At 42.5% G+C, this 16619-nt stretch overlaps 1 protein-coding gene across 2 annotated transcripts in view; it reads right to left on the bottom strand.

Annotated features, from left to right (window-relative positions):
- Positions 1–277: 277 nt before the first annotated feature.
- CCDC34 (coiled-coil domain containing 34) overlaps positions 278–16619 on the bottom strand; it is a 41294-nt gene continuing 24952 nt past the window's right edge. For both annotated transcript variants that reach the window (XM_040328346.1, XM_040328345.1), the window contains exons 5-7: positions 13056–13214; positions 10277–10418; positions 278–775 (exon numbers count right to left, since the gene is read on the bottom strand). In XM_040328346.1, the coding sequence (XP_040184280.1) occupies positions 558–775; positions 10277–10418; positions 13056–13214 (519 nt within the window). In that variant the 3' untranslated portion in view covers positions 278–557. The remainder of the gene's footprint in view (positions 776–10276; positions 10419–13055; positions 13215–16619) is intronic.

Raw genomic sequence — 16619 nt, 5'->3', positions numbered from 1 at the left:
TACCCGCGCTGTGTTCGAACCACTGCACCGACATATACCGAGCGCAGTACACTCGGGTGTACTCGGGCAGGCTCCTCTCGCGGTCACGTCCTGTGCGTCTGTACGTCCTTTACGCGAGAGGAGCTGGGCCCGCCCGACTATACCTGAGTGTACTCCGCTCGGTATAGGTCGACGCAGTGGTTCGAACACAGCGCGAGAAGCGGGGAGGACACCACGATGGCCGCAGAAGGACGCCGGACCGGACAAGCCGCCGATGGACGATGGGCAGGACGCGATGGACAAGACACCGACGAGGGGCATCCAAACAAAGTATTTTTTTTTTTTTTTGCGGGAATTTTGCCTTCAAGTTCGAGGGTGCACGCTATACGCCGGGGCGCGTTATAGTCCGATAAATTCTGTAATTTTTCACGCCGTTTGGTCTTGAGTCAACTGGGACCAACAGAGCCACTTGCAGCTCGAATTTGAGCCAAATAAACAGGAATTGCTGAAAATCGAACCCTTCGTGGAAGCCTTTACTCCCCTCTTTTCTTTTTTTTCTGCTGTCTATGTGATGGAAGCTATCTCTTGATCATTCCCACACCAACATGAAGATTATCCTTGGGCTTATAGGGCAAAGCTGTAGTAGGCCGATATGACAAGCTTGAAACTGCTCTTTTCTTCTTCTTTCCATTCGGGTTTTTGACACTTGCCTTTGGTGGTTGAGGTACATGGATTGGTTTCCAAGGTACTGGATTATAAAAAGTTGGAGCAGGGTAGGAACTTCCATCATAATAGCCTAAAAAAATTAAAATACTCAATTTGAGGAGAGGAAACAGCAGGATGTGTGGTTAACACTAAAACATGCATGCAGGTGAATGGGGAAAAAGGAGGGAGGGTCCAGCAGACGGCACATCTGTTTTATTATGACCTTATCGATGGATAGGTATATTAACCCACATAGCCGTTTATTTCAACATATGTGTTTTGTAAAAAAAACGATTTCTTCCATTCTTTACATTTTATTAAGTGCTAAGCCCTATACGGACACAGTCAAAGGCTAAAAAATACAAAACTTAAACATATCCGTTACAGAGAAACACAAGAAAACTCTTAACCCCTTTGACATTTGGGCATCAGTGTTCTGTCTGCTAAGCAGAAAGAATACGTACTCACTGCATTTAAAGCCAAACTCCAGTTAAACAAGTAAATATACTGCCAATATCTTATATATTAGCGCAGCAAGGCTTCTCTCTTCTTCTCCTTACAGGACTCACAGAGCAGTGGGAGCCATTGGCTCCCCCTGCTGGCAGTTAAATTCATTGAGAAGGGAGTGGAGGCAAGCTGAGCTGTGCTGTACATGTCTATGGATGCACACAGACTAGCTTGGGAGTATGCCCGTATGAATGCCCCTTCAGCACAGTTTGCTTAGGGAGCACTCATAGAAGAGGAGGAGTGGGACCCCTGAAAAATAGGTACCGTATATACTCGAGTATGAACCAAGTTTTTCAGCACATTTTTTTGTGTGCTGAAAATGCCCCCCCTCGGCTTATACTCGAGTCACCTTTTTGCGCCTGATCACAGGGATTTTGGGGACCCAATACTTGCCAGCCGTAGGTTCACTGAACCCGAAACTGTCTGGGGGGCCTACGGCCGGGGAGCACCGATTTTTCAAAGCTGGACACCCCTTCCATAGACTCCCATGTTAAACGTAAGTCTAGTCATGGACACAGTGAGGCATGGACACAGTAAGGCATGCAGATGGACACCCTAGGCTTATACTCGAGTCAATACGTTTTCCCATTTTTTGTGGTAAAATTAGGTTCCCTCGGCTTATACTGAGGTATATACGGTAATTGGTCGCTCTGTGCAATGACATTGCACAGAGCAGATAAGTATAGCATATTTGTTATTTTAGGGAAAAAAAGTGAGCCTTTACAACCACTTTTAATAAAATGCAGGGTGGTTTCAAGATTGCCATAGACAGATAATAGCCCATACTAGACTATCACTATGGGATGCCAAAGTCCACGTCACATATCGTTCAAGGTTCAGCAAGAAACTGCCGTGATTCAAACCATATAAGGGCAGTCTTGATCAATTAACTTTGGTACAACCAGCCTGCTGGATTTTACATATGATCATCACTAGAGGCTGGTATAGTCGCTAGCAATAATCAATATTCTTCTCTTGGCAGGTATGGCCTCTCCCCATGGGAGAATATAATAGCTCGGCAACCAGTTGCAGGAAAGAAATTTGCTCTGTGTATGGCCTGCCTAATGAGTATTGCAGTATAGAGCAAACACATAAATATATACAGTATATCTTTTTTTAGGATATACAGTAAATATAAAATGTCAGGTGTCTGATGTAAAAAATAAATAAAAAAATTAGACAAAAGAAAGAATTTCATATTTTTTTTTCCACCTGTAATGTGACAATAAACTGTACAACTCAATTGAAAAAAACAAACTAAAATCTTTTGGGAGGGGCTGTAAAAATAAAATATTAAATCATGTGGTTGCATAAGTGTGCACACCCTTTTATAAGATGGGGGATGTAGCCGTGTTCATAATTAAGCAATCACATTCCAACTCATGTTAAACAGGAGTCAGTACACACCTGCCATTCAAAGTGCCTCCAATTAACCCCAAATAAAGTTCAGCTGTTCTAGTAGGTCTTTCCTGACACTTACTTAGTCGCATCCTACAGCAAAAGCCATGCTCCGCAGAGAGCTTCCAAAGCATCAGAGGGATCTCATTGCTAAAAGGTATCAGTCAGGAGAAGGGTACAAAAGAATTTCCAAGGCATTAGATATACCATGGAACACAGTGAAGACAGTCATCAAGTGGAGAAAATATGGCACAACAGTGACATTACCAAGTACTGGATGTCCCTCCAAAATTTATAAAAAGACAAGAAGAAAACTGGTCAGGGAGGCTGGCAAGAGACCTACAGCAACATTAAAAGAGCTGCAGGAATATCTTGCAAGTACTGTGTGGTACATGTGACAGCAAGCTCCCGTATTCTTCATATGTCTGGGCTATGGGATGGAGTGGCAAGATGGATGCCTTTTCTTATGAAGAAAAACATCCAAATTTTGCAAAAACACATCTGACATCTCCCAAAAACATGTGGGGAAAAGTGTTATGGTCTGATGAAACCAAGGTTGAACTTTTTGGCCATAATTCCAAAAGATATGTTTGGGGAAAAGAAACAACACTGCACATCACCAAAAGAACACCATACCCACTGTGAAGCTTGGTGGGGCGTTTTTCTTCAGCTGAAACAGCGGCCTTAGTCAAGGTAGAGGGAATTATTATTATCAATTAACAGTTCCAAGTACCAGTCAATATTGGCACAAAACCTCCAGGCTTCTGCTAGAAAGCTGAACAAGAAGAGGAATTTCATCTTTCAGCATGAAAATGACCCAAAGCATACATCCAAATCAACAAAGAAATGGCTTCACCAGAAGATAATTCGATTTTTGGAATGGCCCAGCCAGAGCCCAGACCTGAATCAGATTGAAAATCTGTGGGGTGATCTGAAGAGGGCTGTGCATGAGAGATGCCCTTGCAATCTGACAGATTTGGAGTGTTTTTGCAAAGAAGAATGGGCAAATATTGCCAAGCCAAGATGTGTCATGCTGATAGTGTTTTTGGGTACGAGTGCTGTAATAGAATCAAAAGGTGCTTCAACAAAGTATTAGTTTAAGAGTGTGCACACTTATGCAACCAATTTTTTTTTTTTTACTTCCCTTCACCTTAAAGATTTCAGTTTGTTGTTCAACCAAGTTGTACAGTTTATAGGTCACATTAATGGTGGAAAAAGTTTTTTTTTTTTTTTATATCACATAAACCTTACAATTTAACAGGGGTGTGTAGACTTTTTATATCCACTGTATATTTTTATGGTATGTAATCCACCACTGGTAGGCTCTGAAGAAAGGGTCATTGACCCCTTAAACACGTCAGCCTTTACTGTGCTGCACAATATTGATGGTAGGAGGTTGTATATGGCTGTATATGGCTATGGATCTGATATAGTCCAGTTTGAGTTCAATTTGTTTTACCCATTGTCAATAAGCAGTGAACACACTTCATGAGGCCAGTGTGCTCTGGTTTTCCTATGTTTTGTATGCACATGAATAGATTTTTCCATAGCTAAACCTGCAAGGAATCACCCCAGAGATCTCTTCCCCTCCATGTTCCATAGGGAAAACCATGCATGCTTGAGAGATCGGAGTGTGCATATTTTTATTCGAACGCCATAAAAAAACGCTCTGATGAAATATGCAATATCACAGGTTGTGATCTACATGTTGTACATATTTTTATGGATATATGCACATGGTTAAGAAATCCTTGTAGGTAATGTGTATAGAGTTGCATTTTCTGTATTAATGTCCTTCATATTAACCACTGCACGCAGATATACGTCTGCAGAATGGCACAAGGGTGTACATGTACGTCCCCTTTAAGAGCCCAGCCGTGGGTTGCGCTTTTGCGACCCGGTCCTCCTTTCCGTGACCGTCCCCGCGGGAGCAGTGGACCCGATCGCCGCTGGTGTCCTACGATCGGGTCACAGAGAGGAATAATGGGGAGAGGCAAGTGTAAACAAACCTCTCCCCGTGTTTCCTGTCACTGATCGTTTGTTCCCTGTCATAGGAAACGACGATCAGTGACGGCACACGCTAAGCCATGCCCCAACAGTAAGAAACACACATTAGGGCACACTTAACCCCCTACAGAGCTCCCTCCTGGTTAACCCCTTCACTGCCATTTTTACAGTAACCAGTGCATTTTTATAGCACTGTAAAAATGACAATGGTCCCAAAATAGTGTCAAAAGTGTCCGATGTGTCCGCCATAATAATAAAAAAAAAAAAAGAAAAACGCTGATCGCCGACAATTACTAGAAAAAAAAAAAATTATTAATAAAAATGCAATAACACTATCCCCTATTTGGTAGACGCTATAAATTTTGGGCAAACCAAACGCTCATTGGTTTTTTTTTTTTACCAAAAATATGTAGAAGAATACGTATCGGCCTAAACTGAGTAAAAACATATTATATATACATATATATATATATATATATATATATATATACACACATACACATACTATATATATAGGGGATATTTATTATAGTAAAAAATATTGAATTTTTTTTCAAAATTGTCGCTCTATTTTCTTTTATAGCGCAAAAAATAAAAACCGCAGAGGTGATCAAATACCACCAAAAGAAACCTCTATTTGTGGTTAAAAAAGGACGCCAATTTTGTTTGGGAACCACGTCGCACGACCGTGCAATTGTCAATTAAAGCGACGCAGTGCCAAATCGAAAAAAGTGGCCAGGTCTTTAAGCTGCATAATAGTCCGGGTCTTAAGTGGGTAAACATAGTCTTTGGAATGAAATTTATTTACACCCGATCTCTACTCCTTTAAGTGAACCATGAAGGTTATCTATCTGCCAATCACGTGGATGAGTGTGACAAATACACATGCCATAGCAAGTACCCCAGTTTGCCTCTTGAAGACTATAGGAACTGTGATTGAGTGACCCGTGACTGACTATCACAGTTCCTGAACACAGACGCCTAGACACTGGCTGACAGCAGGAATGTGTGAAGCTCACAATGTCAGTATGTATCGGCCACGAGGACACGGCACCAAACAGTTGAGAGCAGCCCTAAGAGCAAGCTCTGGCATATGTTATGTACAGGGGAGGGGGGTGTTTTCAGACAGCAATGAAAACTGTCAGCACTTTATGAGCTTCCAACAAAGGTATGAAAAGCATGCCTGGCCTGTCTCCACTCCAGAAAGGCAGTAAATGTATTTACCATGCATAAAACACTACTATTGTATAGGTTGAGAAAATTTTAATGGGGGAAAAAAAAAATGTACATTTGTTTTCATGCTTATAAAAGAAATCTTAAAAAGGCTTGGACGCTCCTGAGATGAAATCTAAAGGACAATTTGCATTAAACTTTAACACTTATCTGATGTCGTTTTATAACCAGTCAAGTGGTATTAGTTTGCCAAAAAGGAAACAAAAAGCACTTCACTAAAATGTTATGGAACAAAACAATGTCTTCTTACACCAGATATTACTTACAGATCACCCTTGGAAGATCCAAGCAAGGGGAACCAATGGTAGGAATAAAGCAAATCAGCCCTTTATTGGCCGTCTCCATGGCCTCTCAAAAAAATGCCAATAAATTGGGACAACTTAACTAAAGAAATGCTTCAAGATTCAAGGCCTGCAGTCTTCCCAAGCTATGAGAATATTTCTCAGGCATGTCCACCTTTTGCAAAAAAATTAAAATAAATACAACCACACTTGCAGAAAAAATAAAAAAGTAGCGTATTTATCAGCAAATGACACGCACCTTCATTTTATGGCAACAAAACTTGCCATATATACGCGAGTATAAGCCGAGTTTTTCAGCACATTTTTATGTGCTGAAAATGCCCCACTCGGCTTATACTCGAGTCACCGTTTTGCGCCCGATCTCCCAGACTTTGGAGGCCCGGTATAGGCCGGTCGTAGGCACACATATAGTCCCACTCTTCCTCTATAAGTGTGCAAAGTTTGTTGTCCGGGGGACCTACGGCTGGGGAGCACCGATTTTTCAAAGTCGGGCACCCCTTCTATATTCTCTCATGTTAAACCCAAGTCTAGTCATGGGCACAGTGAGGCACGGGCACAGTGAGGCACGGGCTCAGTGAGGCACGGGCACAGTGAGGCACGGGCACAGTGAGGCACGGGCACAGTGAGGCACGGGCACAGTGAGGCACGGGCACAGTGAGGCACGTATATGGATACCCTAGGCTTATATTCGAGTCAATACGTTTTCCCAGTTGTTTGTGTCAAATTAGGTGCCTCGGCTTATATTCAGGCCGGCTTATACTCGAGTATATACGTACATTTTAAATAAAGAACTTTGATGCAAAATAAGGGTCAGTGCCCATCTGCAGCCTCAAAATTGGCCATCAATGCAGCTTGATAAATGCCCATTCACAGTCTCACCATTGGCCATCAATGCAGCTTAATTAATGGCCATCTGTAGCCTCACAATTGCCCATGAATGCAGCTTGATAAATGCCCATCTGCAGCCTCCTTATTGCCATGAATGCAGCCTGATTATCGCCCATCTCAGCAAGGGGGGGCGGGATGAGCACCGTCAGATTACATACAGCGAGAATCTCCCGTTTACTTGGCGGCCTCTTTAATACAAAGTCTCCTGGACCGCCTTCTATGATAGACAGAACACTGGTCCAATGCTGGCCCAGGAGACCGGACTTCCTATTACAGAGACCGCTGAGTAAACAGGAGATTCTCGCTGTTTGTAATCTGACGGCGCTCGTCCCGCCCCCCTCCCCGTTTTCTCTGAGGCAGCCCAAATTGCAGTATCGGCGTATAACACGCACACACTATTTGAAACCGATTTGCAGGGTGAAAAAGTGAGTGTTATACGCCAATAAATACAGTAGCTTGTTTTTTGTATGAACAGCCATTGCCAAAAGTTTTTAAAATGACACAAATATTTCCTGGCGCTTGCTGGACTTTCTTGGGCACCCTGAAGCCTTCTTCACAAATGCAGTGGAGACGATTGTATGGGATTAAGTTCATATTCATGGCAAAATAGGGACTTTGCAATTCATCCGATCACTCTTCATAACATTTTGGATTAAAAGGAAATTGCCATTATAATAAAAATGAGGCAACAGACTTTGTGAAAATATTTATGTCAATCCGCAAACTTTTGGCCACGACTGCAAGACTCGAAAGCACTGCCTTTGCAATCACCGGGCAACGCACAGGCTCTTGAAGATTCTTCCTTCAGCTACATGTCTGTACTGAGGTAGAGATTTTCGGGTGCAATGCAACGTGTCGTTGGACTACAAGTGCGGCAATTAATATCATTAAGAACTGCAAGTCCCTCTGTTATGGTGGAAGATGGGACTTGTAGTTTATTCATTCAAAGATCTCTGCCGTTCCATCCACACAAAATTTCAAATGTGAGAGGACCTGTTGGGGAGAAGAACCCTGAGATCCTGTAAGAGGTTGGGGGTGGGAGGCTTGGCACGATGGTAAATCCCAAATATGGGTGTAACATGTTACATGGAAAAAAAGGTAGACTTAGGGCCGGATTCAGGTAGGAGATACGACGGCGTATCTCTGAGTTGCGGCATCGTATCTATGCGCCTGATTCATAGAATTTCCCTAAGATCCGACTGGCGTAAGTGCCTTACACCGTCGTATCTTACGCTGGCCGCTAGGTGGCGCTTCCGTCGATTTACGCAAGGAATGTGCTAATTGGGTAGATACGCTGATTCACAAACGTACGTACGCCCGGCGCTATTTTGTTACGTCGTTTACGTTAGGCTTTTTCGGCGTAAGGTTGCTCCTGCTCTTATGAGGCGTACGCAATGTTAAGTATGGACGTCGTTCCCGTGTCGAATTTTGAAATTTTTACGTCGTTTGCGTAAGTCGTTCGCGAATAGGGCTGTACGTAAGTTACGTTCACGTCTAAAGCATTGACGATTTGCAGCGGAATTTCGAGCATGCGCACTGGGATTCTTTTACGAACGCCGCATGCGCCGTTCGTAAAAAACGTAAAATATGCGGGGTCATTAAATTTAAATAAAACACGCCCACAACATCCCCATTTGAATTAGGCGGGCTTACGCCGCCGTAACTTAGGGCGCAAGTTCTTTCTGAATACGGAACTTGCGCCCAAATTTACAGTGGTGCAACAGTATCTGAGATATGTTACGCCAGCAGAAAGATCCGCTGATCTTTCTGAATCCAGCCCTTAGGCCCCGTACACACGACAGAGTTTCTCGGCAGAATTGACCGAGAAACTCGGTCAAAACCCGGATTCTGCCGAGAAACTCTGTCGTCTGTACAGTTTTGGCTCGATGGAGCCGCCGAGGAGCTCGACGAGAAAATAGAGAACATGTTCTCTATTTTCTCGTTGTTCTATGGGAGAAGGTGGCCCGCCGAGCTCCTCGGCGGCTTCATCCCAAAACTCGACGAGGAACTCGACGTGCTTTGCACGTCGAGTTCCTCGGCCGTGTGTACGGGGCCTTAGCCTTTCAGCCAAGTGCAGAGCTGGTCTCCTGTCTCCAAAAAGAACCCTTCTGTGGTGACCAAAAGCATCTTAAATCACAGCAAAGTGGCATATAAACACAACTTTGGAAGACAACAAGCCAAGCCATCAACCATCATATTGGCATTTTCATTGGCTTTTGGGAAAAAGTTTTGGATAGAGGGCAGATGGATTAGAACACGGACTGTGTATTTGAAGTAGCTGTATGTGAGTTGTACAAGAAACTCTACATTCAGGCTACACCTGCAATGTATCACTGAAGGCAAAAACTTTATATTTTCCCCCCATTTTGGATGGAGTAAGGAAGAGTTATAACCTCGTCTGTTTTTCTTTTCCCATTTGTTTCCCATCGCGGAGATTTCCCTCCACTTCCTGTCCTGTAGCCAACTTTTGATGACAATGCTAAGCAGAACAAATAGAGCGGGTGAATCTCCTTAACTGGGACACAAACTGACAGGTGTTCTAATCCCTCTCCACTCTATCCAAAACAAAAAAAATAATGTTGCCTGTAGTTATACTTTAAAGGGGGTTGTAAACCCTAGTTTAAAAAAAAAAAAAACACAACAATAAACAGGCCTATACCTACCTGCTCTGTGCAATGGTTTTGCACAGAGCAGCCTCGATTCTCTTCTTTCTGGGGTGCCACGCTGGCTCTCCTGGCCCCTCCTCTTCATCGGGTGCCCCCAAGGAAAGCTAATTTCCCTGGGGGCTCGCTCCCGGAGTCCTGCTGCGGAGTCCATTGACACAGACAGCAGGACTCGGCTCTGCGTCACTGGATTTGATTTACAGCAGTAGCCAATAGCTCCTGCTGCTTTCTGTCCAATAAGGAGAGAGACAGCGTCTGGAGCCACTGCGCTCGTGCACATCGCTGGATCGGACCGCTGTGTTTAATGACTTCAGCCCCGAAAGATTTTGCGGCTCAATGACCAGGCCATTTTTTGCTATACGGCACTGCATCGCTGTTTATGCATGCCCCGGACCCAGAAGTGCAGAATCACGTACTAGGTACATGATCTTCTGCGAAAGAGGTGCCTTGCCACCGTATATATGTACAGTATACGGTTGGCAAGCAGTCAATGAGTATTTAACCCTTGCAGGGCAGGACCTCACGGTATTTAACCCTTGCAGGGCAGGACCCCACCGCAAAGGCTCTAGAGTTGGACGTTCCCTAGTAACATACCTGTTAATTTCCCGTTGACATAGCCATAGCTGTTTGAAGTTGGTAGTGGCTTGTTTTTAGCCTGTTCTAGCCACTCCTGGAATATCTGCTCTGCCTGTTCTTTCTTAGCTCTCTGCTCAGCTAGACGCATCTCACCTTCTTCCTGCAAAAAAAAAAAAAAGACATAAGAACCCAATTACCTCCTCATTACCTCTGCCCTCATTCACCTTTCCATAAAGACTGAAGCGGGTACCAGAATACAAGACGCCTCCTTCAGAAAAAAGAAGGTATCCCGAGAGGTCCTACATCTCTTTCATCTATGATGCATAATGCCAGTTGAACGTGCCATGTAACATTTGTAATAGCCGCCTAATGCGGGAAGCCGTGTGCTCTGCAAACTGCAAGGACAGGCCTGTGTCCGATCACGGCACAGTTCATTAAAAAAAATATAGGCTGCTCTGCAGTCTCCCCTGGGATCTTTACCTCGGCAAGGTTTGTTATTTGTGATCTTACAAACGTTCCATAAATGTATTTATGGAACTTATTAATATCCTCTACTTTTCCAGGAGGGATTGTAATTCAGGGCTTCAAGAATGTGCTTCGCCCACAAAATGGTAAAAGTGTAAATAGTATGGGTCTTCCGGAAGGGTTCGTTCAGTCACCGCAGAAGAAAATTACATTTTAATTAGCGCTCAAGGGCTTTCATTCGTGGGACAGCACTACCTGCTTAGCAAGAAACTATTTTCAACTCTAACCACTGTTAGCGATTTTATTTAGAAAGACTAAATCTGGCTTAAAATAGAAAATAAAAAAATTTAGGTGCATGGAAAAAAAAAAAAAATAGGAAAATGTAGAGCATGAAAAATAAAATGACAGAAATTTCAAAGAGAATAGCAGTTAAAAGCTTAACAAGAAATACCGTCTCATAGTGTTTATTTAAGCACGAAAATAATAATATGTTATATAATTATTTGAGATATACTGTATATATATTATATAAATAAAAAACACACACGCACACAGTGCATCCAGAAAGTATTCACATTGCTTCACTTTTTACACATTTTGTTATGTTACAGCCTTATTCCAAATGGATTAAATTCCTTATTCTCCTTAAAAGCTCTACAAACAATACCCCATAATGACAACGTGAAAGAAGTTTGTTTGATATCTTTGCAATTTTATAAAAAAAAAAAATCACATGTACATAAGTATCACAGCCTTTGCCATGACACTCAAAATTTAGTTCAGGTGCATTGCGTTTCCACTGATCATCCTTGAGATGTTTCGACAACTTGATTGGCGTCCACCTGTGGTAAATTCAGTTGATTGGACACGATTTGGAAAGGCGCACACCTTTCTGTATAAGGTCCCACAGTTAACAGTGCATGTCAGAGCACAAACCAAGCTATGAAGTCCAAGTATTGTCTGTAGACCTTCTAGGCAGGATTGTATTGAGGCACAGATATGGGGAAGTGTACGAAAAAATTTCTGCAGCATTGAAAGTTCTCAATGAGCATAGTGGCCTCCATCATTCGCACATAGAAGTTTTGAACCACAAGAACTCTTCCTAGAGTGGGCTGCCCGGCCAAACTGAGGGATTTGGGGAGAAGGGCCTTAGTCAGGGAGGTGACCAAGAACCAATGGTCACTCTGACAGAGCTCCAGAATTTCTCTGTGGAGAGAGGAGAACCTTCCAGAAGAAGCACTCCACCAATCGGGCCTGTATAGTAGAGTGGCCAGATGGAAGCCACTCCTCAGTAAAGGCACACGACAGCCCACCTGGAGTTTGCCAAAAGGCACCTGAAGACTGTGAGAAAAAAAAATCTCTGGTCTGATGGATCAAAGATTGAACTCTTTGGCCTGAATGGCAAGCGTCATGTCTGGAGGAAACCAGGCACCACTCATCACCTGGCCAATACCATCCCTGCAGTGAAGCATGGTGGTGGCAGCACCATGTTGTGGTGATGTTTTTCGGTGGCAGGTACTGGGAGACTAAATCAGGATTGAAGGAAAGATGAATGCAACAATGTACAGAGACATGCTTGATGAAAACCTGCTCCAGAGAGTTCTGGACCTCAGACTGGGGCAAAGGGTCATCTTCCAACAGGACAACGACCCTAAGCACACATTTAAGATAACAGAGGAGTGGCTACGGGACAACTCTGTGAATGTACTTGAACCCAATTGAACATCTCTGGAGAGATCTGAAAATGGCTGTACACCAACGCTCCCCATCCAACCTGATGGAGCTTAAGAGGTCTTGCAAAGAGGAATGGGAGAAACTGCCCAAAAATAGGTGTGCCAAGCTTGTAGCATCATACTCGGAAAGACTTGAGGCTGTAATTGGTGCCAAAGGTGCTTCAAAAAAGTAATGCGCAAAGGATGTGAATACTTATGTACATTTAATTTTTTTTCAAACAAACTTCTTTCACATTGTATTTATGGGGTATTGTGGAAAATAATGAATTTAATCCATTTTGGAATAAGGCTGTAACATGACAAAATGCGTAAAGAATTGCAAAAAGATGGTGTGTGTGTGTGTGTGTGTGTGTGTGTGTATATATACACACACACACACACACACACACACACACACATATATATACACACACACATTCATATATATATATATATATATATATATATATATATATATATATATATATATATATATATATATATATATATATATATATATACACACACATACACACACACATACATATACACATATACACACACACACACACACGGAGGGGAGAGGATGAAATTAGGCTTTGATGGAAGTAAATACATACTTTTTCTTTTCGTTTTCTTTCTTGTTCCTCTTCTTTCTTTTTGCTCAACCATTCTTGATACTTTTCTTTACTCCTCTCTTGTACAGAACTTTTCCGTTGCTCTTGCACTTCGGTCTTCTGCTTTTCCTTCAGAAGTTTTTCCTCCTTCTCCTTTCTTTCCTACACAGAATATGCAATGAAAATCACTTGGTGCTTCAAAGTCCTCAGCTTGACCAACCTGACCTTGTCAGGAAATGTACGGCCATTTTGGTGGACAACATAAATTTTTTTTTAAGGGGACTGCCTAGGCACAAATAACATTTCTAGATGCTCCCTATTGCATAGCAACTCTTCATTTTGAGTTACGATCCACATAAAAAAAAAATATTTAAAGTGCTCATAAATGATAACGGCATAAAGTATTTCCTAAAATCCAAACCCAGAAATATAAACCCTACTATACTGCCGACACCAATCTGCCCACCTTTTATTTGTGGTCTACATAAACCTACCCTGTCTATTCAGATAGAAAACTAATTTAAGAAACAACACTGGGATGTCAATGAGTGAGACACACCGGCAGTCCAAATAGAAAATAAAAGCGTGAGAAGAGACACACTGCAGTTTAACTTTCTAGCAAGTTTCCATGTTTAAAGTAGTTGTAAAGGCTGAAAGTACCGTATTTAATCGACTTTAAGAGGGAAGTTTCAGGAAAAAAACTTCCCACAGCCCCCTGCGTATAACACGCAGGCACAGTTTACCTTCTATTTTCGGGGTAAAAAAGTTAGTGTTATATGCCAAATAAATACTGTACATTAACCACTTCAATACAGGGCACTTATACACCCTTCCTGCCCAGACCAATTTTCAGCTTTCAGCGCTGTATAAACTTTGAATGACAATTACTCAGTCATGCAACACTCATTTATCATTTTTTTCACACAAGTAGAGCTTTCTTTTGGTGGTATATTATCACCACCGGGTTTTTTATTTTTTTAGCAATACAAGTAAAAAAATAAAAAGGAAGAGCGAAAACTTTGAAAAAAAAAAAAAAATGCAGGTTTTAGGTTTCATAAATTTGAGCCAAAATGTATACTGCTACATATCTTTGTGAAATGGTGAAGAGAAGGAAGAAGCCCCCCAAGGTTGGGACTTTAAAGGCAACAACAAAAAATGATATATGAATAAATATTTATTAACACGTTTATACAAAATTACAATATTAAAAACATTGATGATGTAAAAATACGTGGGTGCCCAAGAGGTAGACCAGAAGGCCCAACGCACTTCGGGATGCTGTACGTCCCTTCATCAGGGGCTAGTATCCAGACCTGGATAAAGGGACAAACAGCGTCCCGAAACATGTTGGGCCTTCTGGACTACCTCTTGGGCACCCACGTATTTTTACATCATCAAGGTTTTTAATATTGTAATTTTGTATATTTTGTATAAACTTGTTAATAAATCTTTATTCATATATATATTGTTGTTGTCGCCTTTAAAGTCCCAACCTTGGGGGCTTCTTCCTTCTCTTCACTATTGAAGTTAGGGATGTTGGGAGCTATAGGTCTCCTTTGATGTTCACTTTGCATTTTTGTATCTTTGCGAAAAAGAACCCAAATTAGTGTGAAAGTTAGAGTCTACAAGCTATGGTGCCAATCATTAAAAATGTTATCACACCTGGTGTACTCATTTCTTCAGGCCCTGAAATGTCAGGACAGTACAAATACCCCCCAAATGACCCCTTTTTGGAAAGTAGACAGCCCAAGGTATTTAGTAAGAGGCATTGGTGAGTTTTTAGAAGTTGACATTTTTTTCCCACAATTCTTGGAAAAATTAAGAATTTTTTATTTTATTTTCCTACACAAAAATGTCATAACAACAAGTTATTTCTCACACACAGCATAAGCAGTCTTCCAATTAAACCCCAAAAATACATTCTGCTACTCATCCAGAGTATGGCGATACCACATATGTGAGACTTTTTCACAGCCTGGCCACATACAGATTAAGTTCAACATGCAAAGAGCACCGTCAGGCATTCCAGGAGCATAAATTACACATCTAATTTCATTCCTACCCATCAGTAACAGCGATGGCTGTGGGTGACGTATGCCGTGACTCCTCCCCCTCGTATGCGTTAAGTCCATGGGCGGGACTTCATCAGCACGAGGTAGGATGACACAAAGACGTCCAGTCTGTGTCATCCTACCTCGTGCTGATGAAGTCCCGCCCACGGACGTAACGCGTACAAGGGGGAGGAGTCACAGCAGACGTCACCCACAGCCATCGCTGTTACTTTTGTTTTCTATGCTGTCTGCAAGCACTCGCTTTTGTTTTATCTTACTTAATTAAACTTAATTAAACACTCCATTATACAGAGAGCACTAGATTGTCTTCATTTATGTTTCATATGCATGTTGGAGACAAAGTTTAGGACCTTGACTGACATCTTTTTGGTATGCTGATCGTTTGGCTGTTCTAAGTAGTTATACTGGGAATGAGTTACATGCCATGTGACCTACTATAGGTCGAATCAGTGAGGTGAGAGGCAACTCTGTGTGCGATGGAGGGATTTCTGACCACGTTTGATCCACATTGGTCAAGGGGTTCCTTACCCATGAAATGGATACAGCGCCCAGAGGCGATTCAGTTCTGTCTGTCACTCACTCACATTGCATGTCGTTTTTGTCATTGTGCCTTTTCACAATCACTTGTGGGCTGTTTTCTTCTCATGGACATTATATATTAATATTTACATTTAGGTTGCGCTGCACTGTTTTTACTGTTATGATGGCAGCAGGAGCCTATGGCTCCACTGTGAACCACTGGAGGAACAGTCGGCCAACGCATTTCGGGCATCAGGCCTTAGTCATGGCAAAGACTAGGGCCTCACAGCAGAAACGCACTGGCTGTTTTACAGCCGTTTGATGTCATTTCAATAAAGGATATTGCCATTTTATGTTTACCCTAGCGATAACGGTCCCTCTATTGGTTCACAGTACACAGAGGATTTAGCACCCTTTCGGTTAGAGCACCAGGTAAATCCGAGGATTGAAGGAAGGTAGCAGCACATATGGTTCCACTGCCCTCAGTTTCTCCTGTGAAAGCAGGAAATGAAGAGAGCAGTGCTGGTGAAGGTGAAAAATCGCTGGAATGGTGATATGGAGTCAAGTAAGTGTTTAGGGAGGGAGGGAGGGTTCAAGGACAAGTAGTGGGTTGTTTTTTACCTTAATGCACTATGGTGAAAAAAAACCTTGGGGTAGATTCAGGTAGGGCTGCGCACTCTTACGGAGGCGCAGCGTTCCGTTTTTACGCTACGCCTCCGTAAATTACTTGCGCTACGCTTCATTCACGAAACAGTAGCTCCGTAATTTGCGGGGGCGTTCCGTAAAAGTGGCCGGCGTAAGCGCGCATAATTTAAATGATCCTGTAGGGGGCGTGGATCATTTAAATTAGGCGCGTTCCCGCGCCGAACGTAGTGCGCATGCTCCGTCGGGAAACTTTCCCGACGTGCATTGCGGTAAATGACGTCGCAAGGACGTCATTTGCTTCAACGTGAACGTAAATGGCGGCCAGCACCAT

Source organism: Rana temporaria, chromosome 11 (assembly GCF_905171775.1).
Source record: "Rana temporaria chromosome 11, aRanTem1.1, whole genome shotgun sequence".
Classification (NCBI taxonomy): domain Eukaryota; kingdom Metazoa; phylum Chordata; class Amphibia; order Anura; family Ranidae; genus Rana; species Rana temporaria.
Note: the sequence above shows the minus strand (reverse complement) of the source record. Positions and strands in the feature narration are given on the sequence as shown.